The 25146-nt window shown below is 52.9% G+C and overlaps 11 protein-coding genes across 11 annotated transcripts; 6 read left to right on the top strand and 5 right to left on the bottom strand.

The window, feature by feature from the left end:
* Window positions 1–323: 323 nt before the first annotated feature.
* Window positions 324–1265, bottom strand: J4E84_003615 (uncharacterized protein; the record flags this gene model as incomplete). Its single annotated transcript, XM_049386226.1, has 1 exon — window positions 324–1265. One exon carries the CDS (start codon window positions 1263–1265, stop codon window positions 324–326), a length of 942 nt encoding a protein of 313 aa, XP_049246075.1.
* A 1654-nt stretch (window positions 1266–2919) lies between these two features.
* J4E84_003614 (uncharacterized protein) lies at window positions 2920–3846 on the top strand (the record flags this gene model as incomplete). The annotated part of the gene is made up of 2 exons (XM_049386225.1): window positions 2920–3058; window positions 3110–3846. The coding sequence occupies 2 exons, from the start codon at window positions 2920–2922 to the stop codon at window positions 3844–3846; spliced, it is 876 nt and encodes a 291-aa protein (XP_049246074.1).
* A 143-nt stretch (window positions 3847–3989) lies between these two features.
* Window positions 3990–5762, bottom strand: J4E84_003613 (uncharacterized protein; the record flags this gene model as incomplete). Its single annotated transcript, XM_049386224.1, has 1 exon — window positions 3990–5762. The coding sequence occupies one exon, from the start codon at window positions 5760–5762 to the stop codon at window positions 3990–3992; it is 1773 nt and encodes a 590-aa protein (XP_049246073.1).
* Window positions 5763–6446: 684 nt separating this feature from the next.
* Window positions 6447–8522, top strand: J4E84_003612 (uncharacterized protein; the record flags this gene model as incomplete). The annotated part of the gene is made up of 1 exon (XM_049386223.1): window positions 6447–8522. The coding sequence occupies one exon, from the start codon at window positions 6447–6449 to the stop codon at window positions 8520–8522; it is 2076 nt and encodes a 691-aa protein (XP_049246072.1).
* Window positions 8523–9353: 831 nt separating this feature from the next.
* Window positions 9354–9829, top strand: J4E84_003611 (uncharacterized protein; the record flags this gene model as incomplete). The annotated part of the gene is made up of 2 exons (XM_049386222.1): window positions 9354–9624; window positions 9687–9829. 2 exons carry the CDS (start codon window positions 9354–9356, stop codon window positions 9827–9829), a joined length of 414 nt encoding a protein of 137 aa, XP_049246071.1.
* Window positions 9830–10134: 305 nt separating this feature from the next.
* Window positions 10135–10928, bottom strand: UBC1_1 (Ubiquitin-conjugating enzyme E2 1; the record flags this gene model as incomplete). Its single annotated transcript, XM_049386221.1, has 2 exons — window positions 10135–10614; window positions 10668–10928. The coding sequence occupies 2 exons, from the start codon at window positions 10926–10928 to the stop codon at window positions 10135–10137; spliced, it is 741 nt and encodes a 246-aa protein (XP_049246070.1).
* A 686-nt stretch (window positions 10929–11614) lies between these two features.
* On the top strand, window positions 11615–13197 carry MTS2 (26S protease regulatory subunit; the record flags this gene model as incomplete). The annotated part of the gene is made up of 4 exons (XM_049386220.1): window positions 11615–11617; window positions 11670–11735; window positions 11831–12899; window positions 12947–13197. 4 exons carry the CDS (start codon window positions 11615–11617, stop codon window positions 13195–13197), a joined length of 1389 nt encoding a protein of 462 aa, XP_049246069.1.
* An 893-nt stretch (window positions 13198–14090) lies between these two features.
* J4E84_003608 (uncharacterized protein) lies at window positions 14091–16412 on the top strand (the record flags this gene model as incomplete). Its single annotated transcript, XM_049386219.1, has 2 exons — window positions 14091–14673; window positions 14800–16412. 2 exons carry the CDS (start codon window positions 14091–14093, stop codon window positions 16410–16412), a joined length of 2196 nt encoding a protein of 731 aa, XP_049246068.1.
* Window positions 16413–16934: 522 nt separating this feature from the next.
* Window positions 16935–18267, bottom strand: J4E84_003607 (uncharacterized protein; the record flags this gene model as incomplete). Its single annotated transcript, XM_049386218.1, has 2 exons — window positions 16935–17843; window positions 17902–18267. 2 exons carry the CDS (start codon window positions 18265–18267, stop codon window positions 16935–16937), a joined length of 1275 nt encoding a protein of 424 aa, XP_049246067.1.
* A 1476-nt stretch (window positions 18268–19743) lies between these two features.
* J4E84_003606 (uncharacterized protein) lies at window positions 19744–21299 on the top strand (the record flags this gene model as incomplete). The annotated part of the gene is made up of 2 exons (XM_049386217.1): window positions 19744–20004; window positions 20055–21299. 2 exons carry the CDS (start codon window positions 19744–19746, stop codon window positions 21297–21299), a joined length of 1506 nt encoding a protein of 501 aa, XP_049246066.1.
* A 2979-nt stretch (window positions 21300–24278) lies between these two features.
* On the bottom strand, window positions 24279–24781 carry J4E84_003605 (uncharacterized protein; the record flags this gene model as incomplete). Its single annotated transcript, XM_049386216.1, has 2 exons — window positions 24279–24634; window positions 24697–24781. The coding sequence occupies 2 exons, from the start codon at window positions 24779–24781 to the stop codon at window positions 24279–24281; spliced, it is 441 nt and encodes a 146-aa protein (XP_049246065.1).
* Window positions 24782–25146: the final 365 nt, after the last annotated feature.

Raw genomic sequence — 25146 nt, 5'->3', positions numbered from 1 at the left:
ATTGTGAGGCTAGATCCAGAACACGAATTCTGGTTTGCGTCGATAACTATCTGATCTTGCGACTGCTAAGCTCCGGACAAGGCCGTACCGTGATACAGCTTCTCGAAGCTCATACCAGCTCATCATGTATCTTACTTAGGTTGCTTATGGTGGAGCTCGTGCCGTACTCAGTGTAGCGCCCAAATATTTGCAACCAAATCGACTGATACCCTCGCATCAGCCCCAGAGGATTCCCAGATCAACGACCCGGCTTGTCATACAAACCGAATAGACATCGCTGAAAAGAACGCCGCAGAGACCATGCCAGATACCCCAGAGCCTTCTCAGGTATCCACATCAACAAACAACTCCCGAAAAGCCAGCCGTCCAATCCCCTCTCCCGGATGTCCCACCTTCTCCTTCCCAGCCCTACCCTTGCGTTTACCCCATCCACCTCTCGCACTACCAACATCCGGCAACACCCAATTCTTTTTGTCCTGCTCAGCAACCCACTGCTCGCACAATGCCTCCGCCAGCTCGACCTTGCGTTCCCAAACTCCTTCATCTTCGCCTTTCACTTTGAGTAGAGCAGGTGCTGTGCTCCTCTCCATCGTCGAGGAATCCATAACTTCGGATGCGAAGCGTCGACGCTGGAGGAGACATTCTTCAGCACGGTTGTGTCGCTTACAACGTGAGCATGAGGGGTAGGTTCTTGAGCAGGGGAGGCCGGAGAGTGTGCATTGGAGACAGGAGGTTATCCAGACTGGTCGCGGCTCGTTCGGAGGAAGAGTTTGTTGAGGGTCGAGATCCCATACAGTTGTGAGGTCGTCTGTATCCATGTGTGAGGCTACTTTCTGGTGATCTAACCTGGCTGATGGCTTGCTAGGTCGAAGAGCAAAGGTAGGTGGTATAGGTCGTTCAAGTGTGCGCTCTTTGCCCTGTGTCGGCGCCCAGTCACGGCTATCGATACTCGTCGTGTCGGAACCATCGTCTCGTCTCTCCAAGTATGGGGTTGGACTGCCGAACAGATCCTTGCGGAGTGGCTTGTCGAAGATGCTCTGCCCGGAGAAGGACGTGTCGGTTGGCGATATCTCATCTTGCGGTACAGAGCGGTAGTCCGATCGCCGAGGTGGTGTAGTTGGTCCATAACCTGCCTCTCCATCGGTATCGGTGGTGCACTCGCTTCCATCGATCTCGGCGCCCTTGATGTGCAATTTGTCAAGCCATCCCTCGATGCGATCAGGGTGTTCGACCTCCTTCTCCAGCATCTTCAACGGAACAGACATGTCGAAGAAGTCTACACCGATTGGAGTAGATCTTGAAGAGTTGATGATGGTCAGAGTCAAAGAGTAGTGAAGGTGACGAGGGCGAGAGGATACGGTGATAATGTTTCACGGTGAATTCGACCACGCTAGTCCGGACGCGTCGAGGAAGTGATCCATGGATACCGCATGCTCGTGTAATGCGGGGTAACGAAAGTGGAGATGTAATCAGACACCGTATGGCGACAGACAGCTTGTAAGTTCATGTCTCGGTTGCGTATTTCGGCGGTCACTGTTCATCTTAGCGCCGATCAACCGCTTCGAGCAAATAGCTCTTCAGTCTGGAATTTGAATGGAATCTCCCTAGATCAGGTATTGATAAGTCCTTCGATATACTCAGAGCTCATGTGGAGGCTCTCATCGTCGGCTTTAGCTGGTTCGCCTGCGTTTCGAACATCCAGAAGGATGTCATGGTAGATCAAGGGTTGTAACTTCCCTGGTACCCAGGTAGTGTACCGAACGTTTGCGGGTCGATAAACCTGCAGGCCAAAACGCCAAAAGAGTACGCACATGCATCGAAGTCTCTGTGAGTAGGGTCACTTGTAGTACACAGAAAGACCTACTCTTCGTCGCTGTCAAGTGTCGCCCGTAGATTACGTGCTGTTCCTCCTTCTAAACAATGCTCGAGCTGCTGCCTCCTCAAAAAGAGCGCATCATTTCCGAGTCATCCCACACCGAAGTGACCACAATCCCGTGCATCCGCGTGCTTATACTAAGCATCTCAAGGCCAGCAGTCTCTGTTGTGCTGTGCAGCTGCTCCCTCAAGTAGTTGATAGCTGCATTCCATCCCAATCTGTAGCGGTTGCAACTTCGAATGCGCTTTCGACATGCTTACGCAGCATAGGATGGGAAGGTGTATCTGTCGTACACTAGAAGGGAGGCAGCTCTGGGGAACTTCTGGCGGACGTTCACGTCATCGCGACGCGTCTCGGTAGTACGAGTCATGCTAGCGTGACGCGTACGATATCCCCGGCGTCAGCCGAACAGCCCGCCTCAGTTTCTAACATCAACCTTCCAAAGTCTACGCACATCAAGTTGCATCGGTACACCAGCCAAAATCTAGCGCATCATTTTGATTCAATTGTATTATGCGAACGTTCAGTGTAATGTCATACTCCAAAATGCTTTCCCAAGGTTTCGTCTCACATCATCACCTATCCTGCTTTCAAGCAAGTCGTATCAGAAGAATGGCTTTCTCTTTTTCCAGATCAGCTCCCACACAGTTCATTCTTTGTTCTATAGTGAGACATATTGTATTGTCACAATGCGCGGTGGTCACCTCGAGGCGGCTCTTCGAGTGTCTTATTCTGTCCGTGTTCGACAGTGAGACAATCGAAGACAATAGCGACAGTCTTTGGGGCGAAATTAGTAATGAGTAGTACTAGAATCTATTTAAGCTAGATATAGGCGCGGTGAGTAGGTATTATTGTCGCGGTGAAGACGGTTTCTACTGCCAAGACTCGTCCGTTTGCCCTTCACCTAGGCAACGTCAACAACTCAAAATCTCTTCGCACAAATCTTTTTCCTCTTCTCCAACAGCTTCGTCACTATCCAAAACAGCTACATACCCAGAAACCCACCCACACCTACAAACAATCCCGCTCGCACCACTACCAAGATGGAAGGATATCTCCCTCAAACGCACTACGAGCCGAACGGCTTCCTCAACTTCGCCCTCGATATGGGCTCAGTCATGTTCGTTTTGCTTGCTGGCTTCATAGCGGCAGCATACAGCATGACCTCCAAGTCAAGCCCAGGTAAGTCTCATCACTCATTGGTCTTTGGGTAAATGATCTGACATGACATAGCACCAGAGATCAGCATGAGCAAGACCGAGATCCGGGATCTCGTGAGCAAGGCTGTACGCGACGAAGTCAAGATGCTCGAGATGCGCATGGCGGTGCGTGAGAGCCAGCTGGGAGAGGCCCTCGACATAGGCCACCAGCACGAAGCCCGCATTGCGGCGCTGGAAGACATGGTCGACAGAGGTGCGAGGGAGATGGACGCCCTTCGTGCCTCACTAAACAGTCCCAAATCACCATCCTCCTCCTCATCCTCCTCTCCCTCTCCCACCCCCTCTCTCTCCTTCTTCCTCTCGGTCCCTCCCTCCCCCGCCACTTCCGACACCTTCCCGGCCACACAATGGACCCCGTCTCCGCCGTCCGAGCATAGCTCAAGGGCCCACAGCGACCACCAAGAAAACTCAGATGACGACAGCATCTACGGCGCAGAAGACTACAAGTCCTCGCCGCGAGTCTCATCATCACCAGATCAGGCGCCTGAGGTATCCAGCCCTCAGCTTGATCCGGCGCTGGAAGATGAACTCGCTGAGTTGGGTGGTTGGGGTCTGGACATAGAGGCATCCGAGGACGTCAGTGATGGTAACATCACTGACCAGGACGCTGAAGGCGAGACAGACGATGAGTACGAGGCACCAGCAACGCCTATTCCGAGCGCTGGCAGTGAGACTTTGGCTGGACGGAGGCCAATCATACCACTGTCGAAGTGCAGGACAAAGGGTGCTAGCACCTCGCGTCTGGGATAGGTGGGAAGGTCTTCCGGTATGTTCTTGCAACCAAACCCAAATCCTTCATTATGCTAATTCACCTTGACAGGCGACAAGACACACGTTCGACACTCCGGGATGAAGTGACGCTGCCACAGATGCAGCGTCATAGTCCCGTCCGTTCACTTCCCGCGCATCAAGAAGCGCCTACAAACGTCGACCCAAAGAACGTCCAGTCCGGTATCAGCATCAATCTGCCGAGCCAAATCGAACAATCTCCGCCTTCTCCCCTCGTCATTCTCCAACCACGCCTCACTGCCGACCTCGCGAACGCCTCCCTCATCCACCATCAATCCTCTCCTCCCTCCATCAACACCAACAAACTCTGCACAAGCGGGCGTCCCCCTGGTAACGAAATCGAGAATGGTATCGCGCCACCTAGCAACCGCAGGTCCATAATGCGAGGGCAAACAGTCTTCATGCACGCCACCAAGCAGCGTCACAATGTCGAAAGTATGCGTAGCGAAAGCACCTTGCTCCTGAATTGGTCCTGGGAAAGGGTTCGGAAGATCGAAGACTTGAAAATAGGTTTCTTTGACCAGATCACCTTCCGCAATGCTCAACGCGGCCGCAAAGAAACCTATGTCGCTCTCAAAAAGGCAGATACGTTGGAGTGCGTCCGCATCATCAAGACCCCCCTCGATACCGTATATCTTCAGCAATTCGGCACCTTGTTCGGGAGACAGAACATCTTTGGCAATCTGCTCGAAGGCTTGAGCATGGTTCTTGCGACTGTCATCATTCCTCATCATATTGTAGGAGATGCCGCCGTCATAGGTAGTGGAGCCAACGATTTGAGCTTCGACAGGCCTCGCCCAGTCTTTCCAATCAGGAGGAGCGACTTTGCCCTTTCTAGCCAGATCCATGGTCGGCCGCTCGAAGGGAAAGAACTCGCTGTTCGTGCATGGCAAACCAACCCATGCCAGGTCTCGAATCTTCGACGCGTCAACGCCAATCACGTCTCTGGCTATTGATTGCGTGTTCCTCTCACTGCCGTCGTCTTCTCTTATACGAATCCCCAACTTCTCAGCATGCTTGAGGAAGTTATCGTGATGCTCGTCATGCGTCATTGCAGGCATGGTAACTGGCGTCCCCGAGAACATGATCGCGCGCTTGAACAACGGTTTACGCATTGTTTGCACCGAGATACTCTCGCTACCTGCGCTTTGCCCGATGACGGTAACATTATCCACGTCGCCGCCAAACCCCTCAACATTCTCGCGCAGCCATTCGAACGCCGTGTTTTGGTCGTAGAGACCATTGTTCTCCGGTACCATACCTCCAGCATGATCCGAATGCCAGAAGCCTAGCGCACCGAGTCGGTAGTTGATTCCTACGAAGACGATGGGTGATCCACGCTGAATAGCATGGCGCACAAGATTTTCGGGGTTGTAATATGGTCGATTCGCAGAACCAAGGAAGTACGCACCACCATGGATGAAGACAAGGACCGGCAACTTCATACCCGAACGTATCTTCCCGCCTTCATCGACACATGACTTCGGTAGATGTATGGAAAGGTTCAAGCAATCTTCCGACTGTTCTTCGTCATCCGGCAGATTATCGGTTGGCAGCGGGATGTTGGCTGCATCAGACTTGACGCTTCCCCACGGCTGGATACTGGACGCTCCTGGCTTTGTCGCATCGAAAACTCCATCGTGGAACCTTTTGCTCTCTCCACCAGAAAGCTTGTTCGAGAGTTCTGCGCGCGCAAATCTTTGGGCAACTTTCCCGTACGGCAGACCTAATATCTTCACGATCGAGCCGCTTGGTTCCCGCAGACATCTTATCGCACCGAGCTTCGTGTGGTTGAGGACGACGTTGGTCATTGTGTTCGTGCTGTTGTGGGTATCCCATGGAGGAGATGCGTACAGAGTGCGATACGTACATGGCATGCAAGAGTGGTGACGTCAGGAAATGGTCTCACTAGGCCTACCGCGCAAGTACGACGTAGTGAGCCCTTCTTCTGCGAGACATATCAACATCTCAAGACGGTCACATGTCACACTCAACGTGAAAGTGGCTTGATGCGAAGATAGACATTTCACGTAACCTGGTCGCTCCTCCCTCAAAGCGGTTAGCGACTCGGCCTCGATGCCGGAATTCAAAGATATGTGCACGGCAGCCATCCTATACCCATACGACATCAACCAGATATGTACAATCCACGAATTCTGCGGAACCTTCCATGGAGTCGAAGCGAATAGCTTGAGCGTGTAGCAAATAATTGTTCCTGCGCAAGCGACACCAGAAACCAGTATGGCGGGACCACGCTACCGCTCCCATGGTTCCTCCTCTTCGACTGCCCGGTCCGCGAACATGAAGATTAATTAATCACGACCCTCTTTCCATGACTTGCAAACGGCCTTAGCTGCAGGTTCTTATCTTTCATGCCGTATAAGGCTGTACTATCTTTCGCGCCTTCTTCTTCCGGTTAGTGGTGCTGCTCGCTTCTACTCTCACCAAGTCAAAGCTTGAGCGCATATCAAAAAGCTTGTCGTCCCACCGACAGCTTGGTCAAGCACAATTGACGAGTGCTCTGCGTTTAACCGGACCGGATAACAGTCTACAGAAGCAAGATGTTGAAGAATTTCCTCCTCGCTTCACTCGCCTTGGGCGTGTCGGCTGTTCCCACAACTCGGCACTATGTCGAACGCGACTACAACACCAATCTCAACGTCAAGCTCTCTATTGAGAGTGGTCTTCTGGATGTTCCCACCGATGGCCGCATTGTGTTGATGTTTGCTCCCGAAGGCGAAGATCCCCTCGACGATACAGATGTCACTTCTTCCCCCAACAAAATCTTTGGAAAGAATGTATACAACTTCGGTCCAAAGCAATCGGTTTTCTTCTCTGGCGGAAGCAACAACAGTACCGCTACCGGTGTGTATGGCTGGCCGAACGTCAGCCTGAGCGACATCGACCCAGGCACCTACAGTGTGCAGGCTTTCCTCACCCGCTATGAGACTGTCACGAGAAGCGATGGCTCGAAGGTCAGCGTCAGATTCCCATGCGGCGATGGCGCGCCAAATGTCAACGGCTATGGAAGCTTGGTCACATCGGCTCAAGACGTTGAGATCTCCGAAGGCGGCCAGACTATCGACTTGACTTTCAACAACATTACAGCTGTCGAAAACTTCGCCGGCAAGGAGATCGGTGGATGCAACCAAGGCAACTACGAAGACACAGATACGCTCAAACACATCAAGATTCGCAGCAAGAAGTTGAGCAAGTTCTGGGGCCGCGACATGTATGTTGGTGCCAATGTCGTACTGCCTTCTGGCTACGATGCAGCCGACAAGAAAACACGATACCCCGTCATCTACAACCAAGGTCACTGGCCGGCCGGCGAAGGCGCTTACAACTATGGCACCGATGAGAAGTTCACAGCAGCTTGGGATGCGGGTATCATATCCGGCACCAACACAACCGCAGCGCGACCGGCACCCAAGTTCATCATGGTGACTTTCCGCCATGAAGCTCCATACTACGATGACTCGTATGCCGTCAACACTGCCAACCTTGGTCCTTACGGTGATGCCATCAACGAAGAGCTGATCCCTCATCTTGAAGACACTTTCAACACCATCCGCGCACCGTATGCTCGTGTCCAGGACGGAGGCTCGACTGGTGGTTGGGAGTCGATTGCCAACGTCATCTACCGCCCAGACCTCTTCGGCGTGTGCTTCTCTTCCTACCCCGACTCCCTGGACTTCCACCGCCACCAAGACATCGAACTCTACAGCGCTGCTAATGCATACCAACGGGCAGATGGTAGCTCCGTCCCCAGTATCCGCACCCACACTAACGGCACGGAGGTCATCCTCGCTACCGCCGCGCAGGAAAACCATTGGGAGTTGACCTTCGGCACATCATCGCGGTCATTCAATCAGTGGGATATTTGGAACGCCGTCTTCGGAGTCCAAGGTTATAACAACTACCCTCTCGAGCCCTGGGACAAAGTCACCGGTGAGATCTACCCCGAGGCAGTCGAATACTGGAAGCCGTTCGACCTTAGCGACTATGTCGTCACCAACTTCAACTCTTCCCGCAACCTCGGCGCTGCCCTCGCTGGACGTATCTTCGTCTACGTAGGCACTTGGGACAACTACTTCCTCAATGAAGGTGTCATGGAGTTCCAGAAGCGCACCGATGCCGTTGGTGGAGCCGGCTGGGCCAATGTCACAATCCTACCCGAGAAGCCCCATGGTGGCAACTACCAAGCACGCGAGATCTGGGACTACCTTGAGTTGGTCGAGCGATGGGTCCAAGACCACGCCCCCGATGGCCCTACTCCACTCTCGCCTTCGGCCACTGCTCCCTCTACCCGTGGAAATGTATGGGAGGATGTCATCAAATACGGTGGTCGCAAAGCAGCCATCAAGCGTCAAGCCGACCCCAAGATCGAAGACAAGAAGGTCAAGGTGGGCCAGGAGGTTACTGCGAGTGTTGGGCGTTGGGATCCGGGTGTTAAGCTTACTGCGCAGTGGATCTTGAACAGCAAGCCTGCATGCGAAGCTTTTAGTGTAGAACAAGGCGCGAGCGTGAAGTATGCACCAACAGCAAAGGGCCATATCCAGCTACATGTCACAGGAGAGAAGCGAAACTACGCGACTGAGACGAGGAAGAGTGAGCGAGTACTCTTGGGAAGGTAGTGGGATACCAGGAAATAGACATAGATCAATCAGTATTGAAACACCGTTACACCGCATTGCAACTGTGTGAGCATTTGCGACTAACCTATTGCACACAAGGACCTGTGGGGTCATACTGGAATTTCCCGCATAATACCTGCCCGCGATGCTGGTGTTCCTGCATCCGTGAAAGCCCATGTCCAGGATCCGGCGTCTCCCCATTTAGCACGGCGCCACTTCCGCGTAGGCTAGCTCGGAGATTTACAGCTCCACTTTACCTCACCGAGGCAGTAGTGTCAATGAAAGTCTCTAATCGATCGTCGCATTCACAAAGATAGAAACCCAGCATCTATATCTCGAGAAAGAAAGGAGTGAGACAGAAGACTCACGCAAGCTAGAAGCACAGTAGCCCAACTCTACAAATCTGACCGCCTACACAAAGTTCACAACTACAAATCCTAGCCCCAGGAACCCACACCGTCTCCCTTTCTCCACGTCGCGACCTAGATGCGCGCCGATGGCTCGGTCTTTATCGCCGTCGCCGAAGAATTACGACCGTTGCATCTGAGCACAGACAGAGTTGAACTTTGAAGTGCTCACCCAGCGTCAGCAGTAGCGGTATTTGTGTGAGTGCAGCCGTAGAGTATCCAGATGCTAGGACCATGCTAGGCGCACGAAAACGAGGCGGTGGGTAAATGCGCCGACCAACAGACCGCTCTTGACGTCGTCTTACGAAGGGAGATGGACATATAAGACGGTCTTGTCATCGCTTTCTAGATATCCCTTTCCCCATCCCCATCACTCCCAACACAACAACACCCATACCCAACCAATCACCAACCAACCCCCAAAATGCACTTCAGCACCGCCCTCTTCGCCCTGGCCACCGCCGCCACCGCCGCAAACGCCAAAGTCTACGGCAAATGGAACGTCACCATCACACAGCACGCGCTCGACTCCGGCTTCAAGTCGCAGAGGCTCCTCGCGGACTTTGTGTCTGACGAGTACTCTGGCACGAACGTCATTCACACCGTCTGCGACTACGAGTACGATCCTAGCAAGAACCCCATGGAGAGCAAGAGCTGTGATCCTCCTACTTTTGACTATGAGTATGATGGCGAGAGTAAGTTTATCCTTCCGGTTATGATGTGATATGTGGGAAGAGAATGCTAATATGTGGAATAGCTGTCAAGGTCCAGCAGAATATTGAGAAGCCGAATAAGATGACTGTGTTTGGTGATGCTCCTCTTACGCTTAAGAAGGATGAGAGCGCTGATGGTGTCTACTCGAATGGTGTCTTCATTGACGCTGACCGTGCCACCGCGTAAGAATCCCAGTCAACGATATTCGGTATAAACGTCAAGCAAGAAGAGGAGGAAACGCCTGTACATACGACATAATGAGACAAGAAGCATAATGTAACAAACTTTGATTGACACTACATTGCTACTCACTAGGAGCGCGCCTACGCTATTCCCGTGATCATGTACACCCAATACTCCTAATAACCCATCAACTTTACGCCGCCTCCCATGAAGAATTTAATGGATGTGATGGTCTGAGGAATGAAAACGCCTTTGCGCCCTGGAAGTCGAACAAGAGATGCTGAGTCGAAACAAGATATGGGGAGCTACTATGCTTCGCCGAAGAGCCGAGCTGTAATGTCACCCATGTAGGCTTCTTCTAGCTCGTAGTCTTCGCCGCCCATGCGATCGATACCAACATACTCAAACGAGGCGACCACGGCGTCGACATCGAAGCCCATAGCGACAAAGCGATCTACCAAGTCCTTGTTGTAGCCCTTGTACGCAGCCAGCTTGGACTGCTCTTCGTTTTGCTTCGCCTGCTGCGCCTTCTTCTTGATGGATGCCGCTGTGGCTCCCCCGCTTCCTTCAGCAATCTCCTTCCGCGGCGCACCAGCGAATGTGACGGCCCACTCGCGTGCCTTGTGTTCGAATTCGGCGGGGTTCCTAAGCAGCATGCCGGCGACTTCTGCGTCTTGTGGGTCCTTTGGCTCGGGTGTGCTGAGGAGCGATTGTAGCGAGATCAGAGCGGACTTAATGGTCAGAACTGGCGACCATTGCGAGGAGAGGGTGTCGAGGCAGATAGCGCCCTACTACTGTTAGCTTTTTTGAATGGTATCTGGGGGTCTTGCTTGCTACGTACTGTCTGTGAGCTGACATTGGGGTGCCAGATCTTGGTCTCGAACTTCATGAGCGGCGGGCGGAAGGGGTATTCGCTCGGAATCCGGATGTCGACCTTGTAGGTAGCTCCCTCATATGGTGTGTCAGGAGGACCAAAGAACTGCCCCCGTAGATGTGTGAGATCTTCGCCATTGCCTGCCGGTTCGACGACGATTTTGGAGTGCTGATCGTTGTGGATGTCGGCAATCTCCTTGGCAATGCGCCGGTTGCGGTTGGAAGTCATGGTGGTGGGGTATGGGAGAAGGTTTGGGGTGAAAAGGGCGATGAAGAGGAAATGTTACGAGTAGGCAGCAGGTAGGCGCGACCAAGGTATTTCTAGGTACAGAAGTCAGCCTCAGGCTCGCGAAGTGGTCCCGGCTCGACCAAGTTGCAGTGCGGGGAGTGTGTCATGCAGGTCTTGGGGTGTCTGAGAGGGGGCTGTGGCGTGGTGATTCACCTGCGAAACGATGCGAACGTACTGGACCTACTCCAAGACCTTGTCTGGTAGCGATGGAGAGTACCTCTTGACCCGCGTGGGGAGCTTTGAGCTGGCTCGCCGGCGGGGTCGAAGCTCAGAGGGAATACTACAACGGGGGGTTCGGGAATCTGGTGGGTGAAGAAGAAGTGTTAGTGAAATGGAGCGCACAGCGAGAAATGTACGGCTATCGGACAGGGCCTGACGTGTCTGTTGCTCTATGGAGGTGGAATGGTGAGGCTTCCAGCGGCTCGAGGCAGTGACGCCACGAGGCGCTAACCCCGATCCTCCGACATCCACGAGCTTCGGAATCAGCGCATCAACACCTCTTGCAAACAACCACCGCCTCACCACCGCCATCGCCCGTTCCCACCACCCTCGCTGTGGTCCTTTCTCTTCTAGTCGCTGCATACTGTCGAGCGCCTGATTCGCCTTTCATCACCTGATCGCGTGTCATGGTAAGATCGCCTCCCTCGGAAACCACCATGGCCACATGCTAACACCGTGCAGGGTAACCAGCAATCGAGTGCTGGAGGCGGCGGGCCTCCAGGAGATGACAAGAACAAGAAGGACAAGGTACGTGCTGCCCCACGACACGTGGTGATGGCTCTCGGGAGTCCGCTATCTGTTGCCTCACCGCACCTGGCACGCACTAACAACGCCCTCTGCAGAAGGAGAAGCCAAAGTACGAGCCGCCGCCACAACCCACAACCCGCATCGGTAGGAAGAAGAAGAAGGCCGCCGGACCCAGCGCCGCCGCCAAGCTCCCGACCGTCTACCCGACCGCACGATGCAAGCTACGCTACCTCCGAATGCAGCGCATCCACGACCATCTCCTGCTCGAGGAGGAGTACGTCGAGAACCAGGAGCGCCTGCGCAAGGCCAAGGCGGTGAAGGAAGGAAACGCGCCCGCAGCCAACGCAGGGGATGCCGAAGACCGGAACGCCGATGAGCGCTCACGCGTCGACGACATGCGCGGCAGTCCCATGGGCGTCGGCAACCTCGAGGAGCTCATTGACGACGACCACGCCATTGTTTCCAGCGCCACCGGGCCCGAGTACTACGTCTCCATCATGTCTTTCGTCGACAAGGATCTGCTAGAGCCCGGAGCGAGCATCCTGCTGCATCACAAGTCGGTTTCAGTAGTCGGTGTGCTCACAGACGATGCCGATCCGCTAGTATCCGTCATGAAGCTGGATAAGGCGCCCACAGAGTCGTATGCGGATATTGGTGGTCTAGAGCAACAGATCCAGGAGGTGCGGGAGGCGGTCGAGCTGCCCCTGTTACATCCGGAACTGTACGAGGAGATGGGTATCAAGCCCCCGAAAGGTGTCATCCTCTACGGTGCACCAGGTACCGGAAAGACGCTTCTGGCCAAGGCCGTGGCCAACCAGACCAGCGCAACTTTCCTGCGTATCGTGGGTAGTGAGCTGATCCAGAAGTACCTTGGAGACGGTCCCAGACTCGTGCGACAGCTCTTCCAGACCGCCGCCGAGAACGCGCCTTCCATTGTCTTCATTGACGAAATCGATGCTATCGGTACCAAGCGTTACGAGTCCACATCCGGTGGTGAGCGTGAGATTCAGCGAACCATGTTGGAGTTGCTCAACCAGCTGGACGGATTCGACGACCGTGGAGATGTCAAGGTCATCATGGCCACCAACAAGATCGAGACACTCGACCCTGCCCTTATCCGTCCCGGCCGTATTGACCGAAAGATTCTCTTCGAGAACCCCGATCGTGAGTTTATTCCCCATGTCCGCCATACACTTACTAACCGTTTACAGAAACCACCAAGAAGAAGATCTTCACTCTTCACACCTCCAAGATGTCGCTTAACGAGGACGTTGATCTCGACGAGTTCATCAACCAGAAGGACGACCTTTCTGGTGCCGACATCAAGGCCATCTGCTCCGAAGCGGGTCTCATGGCGCTCCGTGAGCGTCGTATGCGCGTCAACATGGAGGACTTCCGCACCGCAAGGGAACGTGTCCTTAAGACGAAGACGGAGGGTGAGCCGGAGGGCTTGTACTTGTAAGCGTAAGAGATATTGGGCTAGGGACATCATCTTCAACACTCAAGAGCAATGTGCAAGTGTATTAGTACAAGTTGCACATAGGAAGCATCTTGTCATGGCTAGAAACCTATACAACATGCATACCCTTCTAGCTTTTTCGTGATGTATATGTGCGCGTATCTACAGTGAGTTTCCTTGGTTGAGATGTCGCTGGCTGACAATAGCAGCGATGCATGAAAGAGGGCTGCTTCCCACATGCGAAGTGGAGTCGGCGTCTCATTCATGATCGGAACTATTGGGACCACTCAATGAGTAGCGATCCCCAATCAGAAGTTCTGTCCGGGTCGTGACTGCCTTGAGGGCTTGTAAGAGACCGTGCGCAGCTCGTGTCATCCGATCAAAGTCAAGAGGAAACCACCAACCATCTTATCGTCTCCTATACAATCGCTTTCTTCTCCCCTACCCTTACGAATCGCTCTGTGGACATGAAATCGCAAGAAATGCCAATCGACCCTGCCAGTCTGTCTTCATCCCCCGTTGCACTATTCCAGTCGAGCTCAGGGCTTGCCAGGCCGAGCAAGAGCACCACGACAGCAAGAACATCACCAATGGGCGAAACCTTGCGGGGGAATATGCGCTATTACCTCAACTATTCGTAGGGGCCCCGCCTTTACCCAGGTAGAAGACTCCGCAATGCAGTCCACGAGGGTAAGAGACGTGCACTAGCTCGCCCCCCTTAGGGTATATATACAGCAATTCACGACCTGGATCTGCTATCTCATCTCCCCCACTACATTTTTCCAGCTTGGGTTGCATTTCAGTATAGCCATCTCATATCAATTGCGCCTCTGGGGCAAGTTCACGCAGTAACCACAGAAGACTACCACTGCTCCCGACTCAGACACCAACTCGAAATGTCACTTGCTGTTGCAACGGCGGCGCCCACCTTCAGCGCGCTCAATAAGCCCCAGAAACGCGCGCTTATTCTCCGCGACCAACTTCGCTATGTTGACCCGACGCATCTGAACACATTCATCGAGGGCCTCAGCAACGACGAGCCACCCACATACACCAGGATAAATGGCGTGGTCAAGCCTGATCTGGTCTTTGTTACCCTCAAAGAAGAGGCCACTCGTTTCGATCTCGGAAATGTCATACTACCGGAAGAAAAGAACGCCATACACCGTATTTACCTGGTGGTGGAGGATAACCAAGTCCAGATGCACGTTGAAGATCCATTGCCTCTGGAGGAGGATGAACTCGACTCTCATCCCATTCATGGTTTCATTGCTCGTGGTATGCTACCCTTGTTCAAAGAGAAGTATCAGATTCTCTACATGAGGGTGAACAAGATCAACGGAGCGAGGCGGGCTGCTTACAATATGCCGTACCAGGCACCGGTGCTGTTTGATGACGGAGAGGTATGTCTGCCCATTCATGGTTGGCTTTACGAAAACTATCGCAAGACACTGCTTTCAGATGAATCAAAGCATTTGAGTACTGTTGGCTAACATCAAATAGAGCCTTACTAGGCTCAACCCAATGAAGGCTGAGAACGATCCCACTCCTACTCACAGTAAGTGTGAAAGACATAATGAATTTCCAACGCTGACAATAGAACAGCGAGGAAGTCACGAAAGCGGCGTCCGAATGACGAGGTTATTCCCCATATCTCTAACAAACGCAAGCGCGCTGGTCTCGACATAATTCCGGAGGATGTGAAAAGTAACATGTTCAACACCATCCCAAGCAACATCAAAGTCGACCTCTTCAACTCCGTCGTCAAGACTGCGTTCCCCAACTTCAACAACCTCATGATTGCGTCTTGGAACGTGGTCACGATCTACTCTTCTTGTGGTAGCGACTTCCCGGAATTACATACGGCCATTGTCGATCTGAAGAGTGTCCTCCAAGATTTCGACGAGACCTTTGGTCAACGCGTTGATCGCGTCACGCCTAGTTATAGGCACGACTTTGGAGGGCCTTCGAGGGATCGTGAAGATGGAAACGGTGACCGAGACCGTGATTCTACCCACGATCAAAGCCGCCGTCACGATCACCAAGACAAACACAGTCATCGCGGTGGAAACAACTCCAGGACTCCCGTTCCCTCCTTTGTACGAAATGGGGCAGGGAACGCTGAACAGCTCGGCGATGCCACTGCCAATGATTCGGCCCAGTTCGAAGATGACATGGAAGTTCCTGTCGACGACGTCGAAAACATTGACGACGTGGCAGAACCTGAGATGTCACCACCACGCGCGCTCCAGTCGTCTCAACTCCACGGAGATTCAGACGATGATTCGGACGATGATGACGACGAAATTCCTCCTGTGGATCCCCGCTCCACTCAGCGACTTTCAAACCAGAGCGTGGCTCGCCAGTCCCACCCAAAGCGTACCCCAGAAATCCATGACAGAGGAAGCGTTACTACGTCGGCAAAGCCATCACCGGGCCCACAGTACACCCATGTTGCTCGCGAAGTCAGCGGAGAGCCTCAAGAGCAGTTCGCCGATGAGGAGGAGGCTGAGAATGGTGCTCTTGTCATGTCTCAGACAGCAGGTTCAGAACTGGCGCGTCGTCGCGAGGAGTATGCGTCCTCTGTTCAGAAGAAGGCCCAGAACGAAGCCCACAATACTAAACCCCGTGCTGCATCTGGCCCCCGGGATGCAGCGATTCCCGAGCAACCGCTTGTAGACGAGGCCGACTCCCATTCCGAGCACGACCAGCCTGTACCGCAGCTTGACGATAGCCCCCCTGCAATTCCGACTTCCTCTTCGTCAAGCTCGCCAAGTTCACCACCCCCACTCAAGAAGAGAAAGAAGGATCGCGAAGCCGAGTACAGTGTCGCCCAGCTAGAAAAGAAGTACCAGGAGCGCAAGGCCCACATCCTCCACTCTTTCCAGAACGACATGGCCCAGGTGCCAGCGAAGGCCCGCAAGAACCTTCGAGAGATGGAGACCCTGATTGAGCAGCGCAAGAAGTATGAGGCGGAGAAGCAAGTTGACAAAAGCAACAGTAAATCTGGACAGACTGCGCGCCCAGGCACCACCGCCGGTGGCATGTTCGGCAACTACAACACTAAATCCCTCGGCAAGTCTATGCTGGGCCCCAAGAAACCGACAGGCATCGCGCCAGTGGCCCCGATGTTCCCGAACGGCACTAGAAAGGACCCGAGAGATAGTCTTGCAAAAGGTCCGCATGGCAGTACTCCTCCGTACACCCGCGGCCGTTAACATTCTTTGATTACTAAATCAAACAGAAGCACCTCGCAAGGAGAGAGTGCAGTTTAAGTACCTGACGAAGTATATCGACCGGATGTCTAATTGACACGTGGAGACTCCGGGGGGAATTCAACGCGGGATTGGATTCTCGCATAAGAGTGCAAGCGCTTGGCAGCGTCGGCTCAGTCGAACATGGATGGAATTGAAAAAGCATTGGTTACACGTCAGCTCTCGGACAAGGCGGGTGAATGGGTGGAAGTGTGGTGAGGTCCATGAGAGGCGAGATTGGTTAAGCGTTGGATTTCGTACACGACGTAACGGGTGGTGGTATGAAGACCTTCAAGACAAGTCTGCGTGCAGCAAGATCAGCGAGAATGAGAATTTGATTGTACAGACCCTCTTGAAACTCCTTGTGCCGCTCAACCTATAAGCACCCTGGTATCTTTTTGAAACCTCTAGAACGCCATGCCATGCTGTCTGCTATGAATGAACGCCATATCCGTATGCAAACGCCATATCCCTCTCGATACACCACTACTCCGCCTTCTTACCCAACTCCGGCCCCCAAAAAGCATCAGACTCCTTCTCATACCCCTCCCTCGCCAACTTCCTCCTCTTCGCCTTACTCTCCTCCAACGCATCCCCCTGCACGGCATCCCTCTTCTGCGCCTGATTCAACTTGACCAGATCAACCTTGTCCGGATCCCTACAATTCTTCAACTTCTGCACCAGCGACTTAATCTCCGCTTTGTGTTTCGCTTCCTTCGCCTCGCGCTCCGCCGCCGGCAACGACGCATTAGCATAAAGCCGGTGGCTCGAAATGAGCGACGCGCAGTTGCGGAGCGTAGTGAGAAGCTTCGCGTGGATAGGACTGGACGTAGGGACTTTGAGAGAGAGGTAAAACAGCGTAAGCGGTTCATCAGCGAGGAGATGAGCCGCGAGCCAGATCTGCGAGGGCGTATACAAGAAATACGCGTCCGTAAGCACAGCAACTGTACGCAGCGTATTCGTCGCAGCACCATACGCGGCATTCACCCTCTCCTCGACCTTCTTCTCCGGCATCTTCATCGCCTGCGCCCCCACCTTGACGGGCACCGCACACATCTTCGCCTGCACCTCCTTCGCGTTCGCCAGCTCCCCCGCAGGCCCTTGGTATTTCCCTCGCGCCATATCGAGCATCTCCATGTGTCCGGCTTTGATGGCGCGGAAGGGGTGGCGCACGTCGAGGTTGTAGCGTAGGGATTGTACGATGATGTATTCCGGGGCGAGCACGTCTTCGGAGGTTACGGCGCGGCCGGCGCCTTCGGCGTAGGAGGAGACGTGGATGGGGAAGAGCTCGACTTTTGTGGCGAGGAACATTATTGTGCGCAGGATGTTGTTGACGTGGTACGTCATGGGCGAGTTGTAGAGGTAGAAGCGGCGGAGGAATTGGATGCATGTTGCCTGGGGTGGGTTAGTAACTTCGTCTCTTTCTGTTTATGATCGAAGGTTGAGAACGTACGACAACGTTCAAGGGAAAGCTGTAGTGGTTCCCTAGGGCGATTGCACGCTCGCAGAATTCGTTTACTATCTTCAACTCTTCTTCTGCCGTGAGGCAATTGATCTCCGTCACCGTCTGCATACGTGCATCTGGTGTATTTGCGCCGCTGGTTCCGCTTCCATTCTCTTTATCCATACCCGAATCGACTCCATTGTTGTCTACGGCATCGTTGCCGCGCTGGGCTCGTAGACGCGCGACATTGGCTTTGACGCGCTCGGTGGCTTGCACGTTGATCTTCAGCCGCTGTGCAGCTAGTTGTGAGGCGGTAAAGGACCAATTGCGGAACTGCGTAGAGCTGCGGTAGAGGTCGTCTTCGGTGAGCTGCATCGTCGGGGTGATTGGCCGGCGCTGGGGTGGGCAGAGTTGGCCTAGGACGCGCACTTGGGTGGTGAGAAGGGACGTCGCGACGCCATGGCAGGTCCAGCCGAGGCGCGCTTCCCTTCCGCGCTGACTTTCGTTCCGCCAGCACTCTCACCTCCCAGGACTACCTTTGCCTGACTCTATCATATCTTGCATCACGTGTCGCACCTTGCAACCACCCCAGCACTATCGAACACGATGTTCTTGACGGCCTTGGCTGTACCTGTCCATCACCCAGGGTGAAAGCCATGGCAGTACCACGACCGTGGTCCTGTCAAGTTACTAGCGACTTGGAAGTACGCGATGCATGCAGCTTCCAGGCGAGCCCCATCGTGGTGCTGTCTGTAATGCCCTCAATTGTGCTCAAGAAAGGCATCAATTGAGCTCAAGCAATGCCCATGGGGAACACTACAAGAGACTGTCGCCCCCGCGCTCTCGGCCACGTTCATTCCGTATTTCCCTCAGTCGCCACCTTACTCTCTGCCTCATCTCCGCCACCTATGCTGTTCAACTCAACGACTCCCATGCCAAGGCCGACCATGGAGATCGCCCTTCCGCTTTCCCAGTTACGTACCCTCGAGATAAGGGCCTCGGTGCCGCCGTAAACGTCTACCGATACGCACAGTCGGTTGTTCACTTGTCCCGGCTTCTATTATCCAGCATTTTGGGCCGAAATGAGCACAGTACGGTGTGCTTCTCAGCTTCAAGCACATTTTAGAGGACCAGAATTGCGACATCTGACATGCGTTTCCCTCTTCTGGGAAGTCAGCCTGAATCCCCTCGTACACCGACGTACAGCATCACTCCGGTTAAAGTCTACCATCGGCTTACACGCTCACCACCTTCTCTAGAATCGATAGTCGGATTCAAAGCTCTCTGCAGTCATTTGGTCGTGGTGGTCCAGCAGCTCTTGGCACCCAAAGCAGCTTCCTCTTCCGGCTACGCTATCTACCAATCTCCGTCTCCGCGCGAGAAGATCCCACTTTAGCTTGCACCGCATCTGCTGTAGCCCTGCCTTGTTCTCGGCCACCAGCCCTGCAGAATACTGGGGTACACTAGCCGTAGCTCCTCCTCCCATGCTCGAATCCAAGGCGGAATGCTTGCCAAGCATCACACGGCTCTCGGCGTACATGAACGGTTGCCTGCGAAAAGCACCCCCAAGAGTCACCAAGGCGCGCCCAGCACTTTACTGCGTCTAACGGCCGCTGTCGTTTCTTCTATACGGTCTTGGTTGCGGCTGCTAACTTTTCGGAGTACCTACGATAGGAAGGTATACTCATGATAGTCATGTGCGGCGTCCTGCACGAGTCTGCATTCTGGGAACTCGGTGGTTCCGCGAGTGTGGTGCAGAGACGCAAAGATGTATAAAGTGCTGCTTCCTGCTCCCAGGTTCTCGGTTCATCATCAACTGCCAATTGTCAATCCGCAGTCTTGTTCGATACGATGAAGTGGGCTACTATCACCACGGCTTTGTTGCCTTTGGTCGCCGCTCATGGCTTTACCCACCAGCAATATGCCTCTGGAGAGGTTATGGACCTCATGATGTCTGGAAAGGAGGCTGCTTGGGCCAAGCAGCGCGCTGCTGGCGCCTACGACAGCAAGCGCTGGAACGGTTTCTCTAAGAAGAGGACCAACAAGAACAAGATTGAGTGCAAGCATGGCCGCGTTGAGGCTGTCAAGGGAGATGCCGACCAGACCTACAAGGTAAGCAGGATTCAGATCAATGAAGATGCGCTCAACTAACAACATTACAGTGCAAGAATATCGACATGTACGACTTCAAGACGCACGAGGAGCTCGGTGATGCTATTGGTGAGGGAAGTGGTTCCTGGGGTTGGTCGCACAAGGGCCGAGACTTCATTGCCATCGGTCAGACTTACGGTGCCTCCTTCTCCGAGGTCACCAAGGATGGTCAGCTCGAGTACCTTGGTCGCCTCCCCGCCAACAACGACTCCGTCATCTGGCGCGAGATCAAGGTTGTTCGTGACAGCCTCATTGTCGGCTCCGAAGGTGTCGGCCACCATGTCCAGGTCTTTGACCTGAAGAAGCTGCTCAAGCTTTCCCCCAAGAAGCCCTACACTTTTGACATCAAGACCGACACTGCTCTCGTCGACATCAACCAGGGTATCAAAGGCCGCACCCACACCGTCGTCGCCAACAACGAGAAGAACTACGCCGTCGCCTGCGGTGCTGGCGGTCGCCCCGGTCGCAACGACACCTGTGCCGGTGGACCCATGTTCATCAACATGGACGACCCCACCAAGCCCTACGTCTCTGGTTGCAACGGTCAGGATGGCTACACTCACGACGCTCAGTGCATTGTCTACCGTGGACCTCACAAGAAGTACTACGGCCGTGACATCTGCTACGGCTACAACGAGGACACCCTGACCATCTACGACGTCACCAACAAGGTTGGCTTCGGTAACGCTGGTGCCATCATCTCTCGCACTCCTTACGTCGGTGCTTCCTACACCCATCAGGGTTGGGTTCTCGATGCCATGTGGCAGACCCACATCGTCATGGACGATGAGCTTGACGAGGGCCAAATCGACCCCAACCGCACTGCCGTTGATTCGCCCGCCAAGGACGGCTTCGCCGTGACCTACATCTGGGACATCCAGAACCTCGAGAAGCCCGTCGTCACCGGCTACTACAAGACCACGACCCGCTCCGTCGACCACAACCAATACGTCTACGACGGTCTTGACTACCAATCCAACTACCAAGCCGGTCTCCGTATCCTCGACGTCTCCAGCATCCCCAAGTTCCCCGACGGCTCCAAGGTCAAGGAGATTGCCTACTTTGACGTCTACCCTCCGGATGATGTCAAGCCCGGCGGCGGTGACGCTCTCTGGGACGCTGGCACCTGGTCTGCTTACACCTTTGAGTCTGGTTACGTTGTTATCAACACTATTGACCGTGGTGTCTTTGTTGTTAAGCAGGCTGATGTTAAGGGTAAGAGGAGGGGTCAGGGAAAGTACTGGGGTAAGCACTAGAGCGGACCTGGTAGGATAGATGCCATGCGCGGTAAAAGCGTAAGATGGCAACAATAAGTGAAATGTTCAAAAATTTCCTCCAATCTCCTCATGCATGAGTAATATTGTCCAAAGTGTGAGTTATTCACAATGTTCCGAAGTCAACATAATGGCGTGTGTCGATCACATGTCCGCCCTAGGCTTGGCAATAGGGTGGCATATAAAATCTTTTGTTTCTCATCTCCTTTCCTTCTTCACCTAGCAACCACGTACTATCCGGTATTACCAAAATGATGGTCGTAAACCCTCATGGCTTCTTCCGTTTTCGTTTCCCAAAAACCCAGAACACTTGAGCCATGGGACCACGGTCCCTTTTCCGAAACTTTCAACATTCTGACGGGTATCTGGTACTCGTGTCTCCTTTCGGAGTATCCTTCAAGATTTTCTATGAGGTTGCTTCTCTGCAATACCAAAACAAAAACGCCTACGACGATGAGACATGATCGGCTTTCTGTGGAGCGAGCTTGAGACGATGTGCGGCTGCATCAATACGATGTAGACGCAGATCAAAAACGTACTGTCTCGTGACACATGTCGCGGTGGATCGAAAAATGTCGCGGACGCTTACCATGAGTTGGTGCCCGCCTAAGTTGCAAAATGTCAAAATTCGACGCATGACTCGTGATGGACTTATGAAGTCTTGTTTGCCGAAAAACAAAGATACAGGCACCTAGTCCCATGAACTGGGCGCTGAGACCGCGTATAAATATCTCGCTCGATGTCTCTCCTGTCTTCTTTCTTCACAACATCTCCGCGAAAATACATCCCAAAAGTACATTGATATCGAACCATGTCTTCCTGTCCTCCGAAAAAGCTGAGAGAGTGGTCAGACATGTGTCCAGATCCAAGATCCGAAACATCATATTCATGTGCGCTCCTCCAAAAGGCCTCAATCACCGGCAAATGAACTGCGCTTGCTAGTAGCTTGGTCTACTCATAAATATCCTACACATCGCGTATGCGACTCTTTCCACCACTTACTCTGCAATGCGGAAGTACCAAAATTACGAAGTCAATGAAAAATGTTTGCTGTCCAAACAACTTCGGAAAGCACTGGATGTGTTCCCCTTCTTCCTCCGTTCGAAAGACCGAAACGAAAAGGACACCTGGACATGAAAGACGAGCCAGAAGAATGCTGTTATCTGGGCCATGTGTTGGTGTTTTTGCGGTCTTCTCTAGGTAAAATGCATAGTCTGGGCTATTGATGAGACCGAAAACGAAGTTGAGCTGTGACATGTGGAGCAGAAGACTGGTGGGAAGAAGCCGACAAAACAACGCCTTGGAGAAACGCGCGTCTTGACGTTCTTATGGAGTTGTCGCAATCCTTTGAAACGGCTCCTTACGCTAGCGGGTATAAGTACTCTTGTTTTTGTACACACTATCTTCTCTCTCTCATCGCACACTTGGGTGTTGTGCATTCCTCAAAAAAAATGACGCAGACGATCTCATGACTGTGCCTTTCGCTCTTTTTTTCAAAATCCAAGGGAGAAGAAGTCATGTCCTTTGTCTCCCCCTCCCGCCCTCGAAGAAGCTTGGTCATTTCCCACATTCGTCATGTTCAAAATGCCTTCGAGTGCGCGCGCAAGCTGAAGCAGTTCAAAAAGCGCGTACCAAAATTACATGTTTCGGCTGAGCGAGATGATTGGATACCGAAAAGTGAAGAGACACGGGCTATTCTGTTAGTCGTCCGGGAGTGAGAATATAAAAGCTTATGGTGTTTTGCGACTGCTCGCTTCTACCATAATACTTCTCTTTCAAACACTTCCAAAACTGGTTATTATTCTTCATATGGACTGCTCCTTCGTTTTTCTAGAAAAAGTACCAGACCCTTGCATGAGACCAGTTCTTTCCACCAAAATGTAAGAGCATCGAATACATGTTTTGCTCGTCACCAAGGTCACACATCAAAATTGCGCGATGCCGTTGTATGATCTGGTCGCCTCGAACAAAATCTTAGAGCGGTCGATACATGTGCCGGCGGAACGCTGAGAAGTTCAGCCAGCCGTGATCACAATCTTCAAATCTATGCTTTCCATGGCTGTCAAAAGACCTTGGAATCTGTCTTATGGCTCTGTGCAGCTATAAAGTCTTTCCATTTCTGCGATGAAGTCCGTTCCTCTTCAATATCACCGTCTCTTTATTTTTTCCAAAAACAGGAGTAAGGCGCACCATGAGATTCCTTCGCTGGAATTGCGCCAGACGATGTACGATGGCGCATACTGGTCTTACGACTTCAAACTTGGATTGTGTCTCCCCATGACCTGGAAATGTTTGAGCTTCTCGATTTGATAAAAGCTATCAATTTCCACGACAAGATTCCTGTTTCTGGGTGTCCAAAAACCAAGAGAGAGACATCGCATGCTTGTGGTTGTCGAACGTCCGTAGTAATATTGCTATAAAATCTTCTCTCGGTTGAAAAGAAGATTGCACCCAAAGCTACTTCCAACTCTCAAATACCAAAAGTACTAGACCTCCCTCCCATGGATTCGTTCTGTTGACTATGTTCGGCTGTTGTTCGAACCAAAAGCAGAAGGCAATACCCGGATGACTCTTTTTCCAAAGATGGCCCGAAACTGTGCCATGTGTTCGAGAAACTTAAATTGTAGATGATTGACCAAGTTCGTCACGCACATGTGGACCGCAAATTGAGTACTCAAAAGACGGATACGTGATTTCCATGTGTCCAAAGACGTTACTCAGATGTTGTAGCACGAATTTCCTGCGAACGCTGGGACGAGGAAGTATACAAAGCCAGCCATGTCTTGCTGCAAATAGACTCACCAAAACCAATCGCCCTATATCTCATGTGTTCGAGGTTCCGCGTCCTGCGTATGATAATGTCGAAAAGACCTCCAGCCGCATCTCATCTCGCCAGAAGCCCATGATACATGACAATATGACTTGCCGCCCTACAAAAAGGCATCAAGCCTCATTCAAACCTCAAAACCAGTACATCCCCTCCGTCTCCCCACCCTCCTTCCCAACCTTCAGCTCATCCAAACCCTTCTTCAACCTTTGCGCCGTCGCCTTCCCATACGCCTCATGCTCATTGAAATCCGGCATCTCATCCTTTCTCGTGATATCCGTGCGCACCCAAACCATCTTCTCATCCCCACAAGAAGCTTTAATCTGCGCAAACATCTCGTCGTTGAAGCCGCCTCCAAGAGCCACAGCAGCAGGTCGCTGGCCGTAGTTCATGGAGCCGATGTTGGGGGTAGGATTGGCTGGTGTTCTGGATAAGATGATGTGAGGGATGGAGATGATTGCTTCTTCCACGGAGAGGTTGATGTGGATTACTGGATGGATGTGTTAGTTGGATACGTGTGCGTGAAGTTTAGCGCAAAGTATCGTGGCATACCATCGTATTCTGGCTGAACGCCCTCGCGAACGGCCTTTGCGATGTTCGGGTTCCTGCCACAGACTACGATCGGGATGGCTGACATCGCGGACGTGTAGAATCTCGGACGCAGTCGATGGAACGATGAGTTTTGTGCGGTGCCGATGAAAGTTGATCGAAATATCGGTTGATATACTCGTCTGACGATCATGTGGTGCTGACTAGATTATGGAGAAACGGCGTCTAGATGCAGGTGTTTGCTGACGTGGGCGTGCCTTCGTGTTGTAATGCTCCGGGGCTATGGTGTTTAGTTAAATCCGACGCTAGCACGAGATGGTCTCCAGCTTATTGCGGAGGTGATGCTGTACTACATCTGTCATCTTCGACACCGTTCCCATCGACATGCGCACCGTCAAACCATCTCCGACATGTACCCGATGTGCGAAGACGCAGGCCGAAGGTTGTGACGTT

Source organism: Alternaria hordeiaustralica, assembly GCF_023758085.1.
Source record: "Alternaria hordeiaustralica strain BMP 2776 chromosome Unknown scaffold_5, whole genome shotgun sequence".
Lineage (NCBI taxonomy): Eukaryota > Fungi > Ascomycota > Dothideomycetes > Pleosporales > Pleosporaceae > Alternaria > Alternaria hordeiaustralica.
This window is presented reverse-complemented; position numbering and strand designations above follow the sequence as displayed.